The sequence below is a fragment of the Eschscholzia californica genome, unplaced genomic scaffold (assembly GCF_041429995.1).
Source record: "Eschscholzia californica isolate CP2 unplaced genomic scaffold, dmEscCali1.0.p SCAF_2, whole genome shotgun sequence".
Taxonomy (NCBI): Eukaryota; Viridiplantae; Streptophyta; class Magnoliopsida; order Ranunculales; family Papaveraceae; genus Eschscholzia; species Eschscholzia californica.
In genome coordinates, this window is record NW_028238309.1 from 57302359 (window position 1) to 57309437 (window position 7079).

General features: G+C 36.4%; 1 protein-coding gene across 4 annotated transcripts; it reads right to left on the reverse strand.

The window, feature by feature from the left end:
* Positions 1 to 1650: 1650 nt before the first annotated feature.
* Positions 1651 to 7079, reverse strand: LOC147559423 (uncharacterized). Of its 4 annotated transcripts, none has more exons than XR_015234587.1 (4): positions 6716 to 7045; positions 4664 to 5371; positions 2168 to 4067; positions 1651 to 1935 (listed from the first exon to the last, which is right to left on the reverse strand). XR_015234587.1 is itself a non-coding variant. In XM_086661317.1 (3 exons), the coding sequence occupies exons 2-3, from the start codon at positions 5369 to 5371 to the stop codon at positions 2229 to 2231; spliced, it is 2547 nt and encodes an 848-aa protein (XP_086517443.1). In that variant the 5' UTR covers positions 6716 to 7079; the 3' UTR covers positions 1651 to 2228. The 4 variants fall into 4 exon arrangements, 2 of the variants coding, with proteins under 2 accessions (XP_086517443.1, XP_086517444.1); XR_015234588.1 differs by lacking the exon at positions 6716 to 7045 and adding an exon at positions 5988 to 6542; XM_086661317.1 differs by having other exon boundaries at positions 1651 to 4067; positions 6716 to 7079.

Genomic DNA, 7079 nt, shown 5'->3' on the forward strand with positions numbered 1-7079 from the left:
GTGGGCTGGGGCCCCAAATTTTGAATTTGGGAGCCCCAGCCCCCCCACATTGGAGTTGCTCTAAGGCAACAAGCACACCAACACCAAAAGACAGCCGAAATAGTCTGGATTTAGCGGCACAATTGATCACGTTAGGTCGTCATGGCAGGATCCAAGGCGAAGGGGAATACCTTCAATAAGGGTTTCTAGATCGAAAACCCTTCATAAAGATGAAAGGGAGCTTAGAAATACAAAAGAGAAGAGAAGAGGCCGAAAAATTTTTGTCGGGGAGAGAGAAAAAGAAGTGGATGATAAATACCCACAAGTTCGGGCGTTGCTTCTAAACCATGTTTGGTCAATTTGTTTTGACCAAATTTTTGGTGAACAACACATTGTTTTAAACAAGTTTGAACACTGTCTATAAAACTTCCCTACAGTTTAATAGTTCCTGGTGTCACTTTTAGGGTCTGTTATTCGTTCAGACCTTTTTACTAGATTTTTTTTGTTCCGGACTTCCAAAGATCTCATAACTTCTAAGTGTTCTGGCACATAAATGTTCAAAACTTTAAATGTTCAAAACTTTAAAGGTTCAGAAACTTTTAAAAGTCCGGGACATTAAAGTTTTTAATCATTAAGTTCGGAAACCTTTTTATTAAAAACTTTGAAAATCAGGAATTTTTTTGTTAAAATCAAATTTTATTATTTTAAATCTTAGCCGTCCAAACTAATGTTTGATATTACAATGAACATTATATTATTTTAAGAGCTAAACTTGATTTTAGAATGAAAGCTCAGGACGCTCCCATATTACTGGCTATAATATTCCAATAAATAAAATTTAATTTCTACGTACAAGTATTATTTTAGAATTTAAGAAGAAAATAAAAAGGTAGGCTCCCAAAAAAAAAAAATCAATTGCTTATATGAAAAAATATTTTTTTTATAAGAGGTGGATGCAAAGGAGACAAACAAATTATATTAGGAGTTCGAGGGGGGGAGAGATTTGAGATAAGGAGAAATCAACAACATTAAGAGATAAGGAAAAAATCTGAACCAATAACACGAAACTTTAAAGTTCTTAAATAAAGGTCTGAACCAATAACACAAAACTTCGAAGCTCTTAAAAAAAGGCCGAAACCAATAACGCTAAACTTTAAAGGTCTTAAGAACTTTGAAGATCTGTTAAAAGGTCCGAACGAATAACCCCCACTTAGGGTCTTTTGAAAAGTAAAACCCATTTGTGTCTCAAACTTCCACCTAAAGGGGTGGGTGGAAACTAACCTGATATTCATTCCAACCAAGAGTTATTGACATCTGTTATGTCGTTATGTGACCCATATGGCCCGAAGCGGAGCATGGGATCTGGAATTATGAGCTTTTTATATCTTGATGTATCAATGTCATGCGATGTAATAATATTCCATGACTATTATATGCTTATTATGCTGTCATTATTATAGAACCCCCAACAATCATGAAGCTTCTCAACAAAAAAAAAACAATCATGAAGTTTCATCATCCATGTACTCTTATCAAGTTGCACCTAATAAGGCAACAAGTACACCAACCAAGGTACTTCACTGAACCTGCAAACAATGGCAGCATATAAAAGTTCATTTATCCATCATAGTTTACTGTAATAACACATGATATTAGAAATGCTTAAACAGATTTTATGAAACAATTCTAATCAAATTTTTTTTTTTTTAAATCCGGTATCAATGCAGATAAGCCTTAAAACAGGTAACTTAGTTACAACAGTTCAGTACTTTGTATCAAAACAAAAAAAACAGTTCAGTACTTTGTATCAAAACAAAAAAAAAAACAGTTCAGTATTTGATAACTACTAATTCCACTTTCGACCCGCGATCAATCAGAACACGGCCACCAGCTTTAACTTCCTCGTCGCCATCCTCTTTCATGATTTAGAAGCATTTTTTCAGGTTTTTGTCTGGCCTGTGCGAACCGAACAAATCAAATATGAAAAAACCACTTGCAGAAACAAATTTGCAAGAGAAATGTCAAACTTTCTTGTACTACATTTTGAATTTAACAACCAACTTATTTCTTCTTTCTTCAGAAATTTCAGAACCTTCAATTTCCTGTCTATATATGAATTTAAAAACAAACAATGCCACGGGAGAATGTGATTACGAATGACATGGTAATTTGAGTTGTTAGATCTTACTTTCAGTTTAAGAACACCCCACATGCTTAAAATATTAAGCCAAGAACAGAGAAGTCGGAATCTAACGAGGTTGATTAGAGTTTCCAGACAAATTTTCAGAATGACAAGTAGAATCCGGATCGTTAGGGGCTCCGAGTAACTCCTGGGCTACTTTTATTGCAGATTGAACCTGAGACTGGGTAAGTCTGCTGATTTTACTGTTGCATTCTTCCTCGATTTTGTCATTCAATTTCGAGTCCACACTTCCAATAGAGGCATTAACTTTTCCACGAGCCAGTCGACCGGTCCTAGTAAATGAATTCTCCCGTGACATGGTCTTCTTTTCCCTGGGCTTTCTGTTTGTACTCAAATACCCACAAGCAAGAGCTTCCAATGCTTTCGTTGTTAATGGGCGGTTTCTTGTGCTTTGTCTTCTGGTATTCTTATTGGGCTGTTCTTCTGCACTAGACCCGCCATTAGAGGGTACCCTCAAAGTCTGAGAATCCTCGGGTTGGCTTGTTTCAGATGGGAAAAATGACCCTTTTGTACATCCATCGTCCTTGCAATCTTCCACTTCTGTAATGAAAACATCGCCGGATTCAGAATCTGGGAGTTCATTCAGATCAATCAAGGTTCGTCGTTCTACTTTCTCACTCATAATCCCTACGTTGTTACCATCTGGGTTGACTTCACTCGAAGAACTAATGGGTACTTCCTGAGATAGACTCACTCCTGTAATCATGTTCTCACTAATGGCATCAGGCGATACCAAAGGAGATGAACGTTCTTTTAGTCTAGAATCCATATACATATTGTTTATGCCGCGATTTGTTTCCTTCTGACTACAAGCAGTTAGTCTTTGGCGTTTCTTAACTGGGGCGACATGGTTAGATTGATCTTGTTTTTCTGTCCTTTTTAGCTGACCCTTTCCCTTCCTCTGAACTTTCTTCTCCCTAGAAACGTCATTGCGACGATCCTTCTGAGTTTCTCTTAAAAAGTTGGTGGTAACTGAGCCATTTGTTATGATACCTTTCTTCGAAACCTGAACTAGATTATCGGGTATTTCAGTTGAGACTCTACCAGAAATACTCATTTTTCTCCTTTTAGTAGTCTTACTCTCATCTCGATGGTTCAAAATTCCAGCAGAGTCTGGCTCATCAGAGCTTTCCCCAGTTTCGCTAGACACGCTTGAAAGAGTAGATGTATTATTAGTCTCAACAGGTAGAGTTCTCAGTTCTCTCATCTTGACATTACCTTCATAAAATAAACTCGTATCCACAACAGTAAACTTCGTGGGTTCGAAACTGGAAGTTGAAATTCTTGGCCGAAGATAACAATGTCTTTGCTGATCTGAAGAAACATCTTTTTCAGATTTCACCTCTCTAGTCCACGTATAATCTTCCCCGTTACCATTTTCTTTTGGTGCTTCTACCTCAACTTCTAGGAGTGAAGGGTCTAAAGCGACTTTATTCAATACATCACTAACACAGTCGAAATAGTGATTTCCTTTCACATGTCTTCGACGAGAGAACTTCTTAATCCCGGGAATCAAGAACACTAAAGAATTCTTAGTACTAACATATCCGCGGTTTTCTGGCTGCTCAGAGTGCCATCCTGTGGCAAGTAGACGAGGCCAAACTGCTTCCCAGAATAGATCATTTGATCGAGCTTTGCTTAAACGGAAATCTCCCGTTAAAAACTTTACAATATCCCCAGATGTAAGAGAGTTGCATGCTTTGCCGGTTGGAATTTCTTGACGAATGGATTGATTGGTTCTAACTGAATTCACAATTCCAGTCAGATCTTGCTTCCCCTTTCCAATTGCTATAGCATCTATCAAAGTTTTTATCCCAACCATAGCTTTCAAATTGAAGACATATTCTTCCAGAGAAATTTTCCCCTCTCCGAATGACTTGAAGACCTGCCAATGATAAAAATATTAGTTGACAAGGCAAGTTATTTCGTCAGCGAACCTGTGAAAAATACTTATCAGTCATATCACAAGAATAGTCCTACATTGACAAAAGGTATTCTCAAATATCGAGATATGTACAGTCATTACTAATTGGTATTGAGTGGGACACCCACAAACTTAATGGGATGTGAGAATGGTCCCACATAGACAAAGGGTACTCTAACAACATATATAATCCAAGACTCAATCACTCATTGCTAATTGGTTTTGAGTTGGAAGCTCACAAACTTAATACACATTACAACATGCAATAGATGAAGAAGAGATATTCTCACTTTAATCGGCAAAATGCACAAGCATATCAAGTCTCCAACTGAGATCAACGATTAGGAATACGGAAAAATTCACATAGATTTTTGCTGCTTAGCAGTTTAAAGGCACAATTAACTTTATAATGGATAAAAACATTGGTAGAAAACACAAAACTAGATCTTGAAGAGAGTACACTAAAATATTAGTCGTTGTTGTAAAATTATTGCACATAAATATATATAAAGTTAGTTTCTAGATTCCAATTTTAAGTTGTAATGAGTTCAAAATACCTCAACGAAACCATCTTTACTTTCTTCAAGAACATGGGCAAGCAAACGTGACAAGAGTTCCTGTTGTCGCGGTCCAGTGAAAATCCTCTGTCCATGTATAGATTTCCGGCTTCTTGTCTTTCGGCACTCTGACCATCTTTTGTGACCATCAGATTTATAAAATCTCCCGTAGTAGTACGCTTGGATATCGCCCATCTCTTTACTCTCAACAAATCTCTTAACCTGAACAAGATTTTTCCCAAAAATATAGAGACCAAGGATAAAACTTTCCTGCTCAATATCACTCCAAGAGTTGCCTAAAGATCCCGGAACAGGATAAAAGTCCTCCGGAATTTGTTTATCTGAATTGCAACTCTCGAGCTTAGGTGAAGGTAAATCCGCATCATCTGGGTTCTTTTGGAATTCCATCCTCTCAATCTTGGCATTATCAACTTTATCACAAACCCACATAACTGGAACGGGCAATCCTAATAACGACAATTCAGACGTATCCCATGTGTCTTCTAAATTAGTTGGTATATTCTTACGCTGATGAGATCCTTCTCTTAGTGGTGGAAGTTCAACCTGGTACTGATCTCCGACTCGAGGAAATATTTCTTGTTCTCCTAACATATCATCTATATCAGGAGAACTTGGAAAAGTCAACAACTCCGGTAATGTCTCTCTTATGCAGCTTTTGCTGCCATTATCCGATTCAACTGAATCCATCTGTTAAATGATCAATATAAAGAACAATTAGCAAATAAAAGATTTCAAAAATATGAGATTAAAATGACTAATTAGGATTATCCGAATACTATTAAGAATATTTCGATGCAAGAAAACTAGACAAAGGCCTAATGCTGGATGCAAGAAAACTTCATTAGCAAAATCATGTCCTCTGGAATAAGGTAACAGCAAATATTTCGATTATTTCCATCGAATGTCAAGACACTAGTAGTGTGGTATAAGGCTCGTTTTCAAGTGCATTGGCAGGTCGATGCTTCTGCTGTCAAATCCCAAATTCGAAAACGCTTAGAATTATTTCTTACCACCGGCATTGTTTCACCGACTTAGGTTGAACTATATACTGAACCGGCTAGAGGGTCAAATGAACAGGTTAGTCCTGTCACTTACTCCCATTGGCTTGGTTCCTAGTTCCTACGACGGATTTCGAACACAAATAGTCACTTCTCCTTGTTTATCTTATCTTTATAAGCACTATAACAAATTATGAGCTGAACAAACCAGCAAGATATAATAGCTTGGTTTCGAACAAGTATAAGGAGAAACTTTATTATAAGGTAAGTAATGAACTTGATTGATCCTATAAATACATAATTACCTATGCATTTGCCCATATAGGGCAAACCAAATTCTCCCATTTCCACCAGAGAGTTAAACCCACAAGCAGTATTAATACATTAAGCAATTTCGTGACGAAAAATCAAAACACGACACTATCATAACTAAAGAACACAAACCCAAAACCAAATAATTGATTCTAGATCTATTCTTGAACCAGAATAAAAAATCTAAAGCTACCCATTATGTATTTATTCATATAAAAGGAACATCAAACCCAGAAAAGTAATAAGAAAATTTAAACTAACAAGATAAGTATATTGATCTTTAAGATGGATAAACACCATATTTTAATCTGAAATAAACAAACAACATCCAAAACTAATAAGAATCTATTAGAGAATCAAGAACTATAAGTGATCCCCAATCAAATTCTAGTTAATTATAAACTATATACAAGTAATTTAAAATACTAAAAATATAACATTTAATCATGGGTATTAAAAAAAATGCAAGGATTTGGTATGATATGTATCGAATGGAAGAGCTCTATACGTGAAAAGAGAGAAAGAGAGAGAAAGAAAAAGACATGCTTGGAAGGAAGAAAGGAAGGGTAAAATGGGTTTTCATTGTTAAGTTGTATTTTGACCTTGATTGTCAACTTTTTTTCGACCAATATAACATCACTAATACAAAGAACAATAAAAATAAAATAAAAAACAAACAAGATATATAAATATTTAGAGAGAGAAAGAGAGAGGGATTTACCTGGTTCAGAAGATGTGCAGTTTCATGTTTGATGAAAAGGGTAAGTAATTAGTAGTGAGAAGTTTCTGCCCATGAAAGGGTAGAAGAAAACTAGAGTCGTCCAAAACCAGAGAGAGAAAGAAAGAGAGAGAGAGAGAGAGAGAGGGGAGTAAAAAAAATTACGAGTTTTTTTAAGGAGGAGGAAGAGTGGGGGATTTAAAGAAGAGAGAGAGAGAGAAGTAGAGAGAGAAAGAAAAGTAGAGAGAGAAAAGAGATTTATGCAGCAGGAGGTTTGTTGGGGAGGATATATATGGTCACCATCCTCACGGCCTTCTTATACACAACCGGTTTAACCTCTTCTCTGCTCCCCTGCACTACTCTTGAC

Excerpts from the sequence above, each read along its gene's own strand:
- LOC147559423 (XM_086661317.1), bottom strand. The coding sequence starts at position 5,371 with ATGGATTCAGTTGAATCGGATAATGGCAGCAAAAGCTGCATAAGAGAG. Across the intron at positions 4,068-4,663 it reads GTAAAGATGGTTTCGTTGAG|GTCTTCAAGTCATTCGGAGA; the intron begins GTATTTTGAACT and ends TATCATTGGCAG.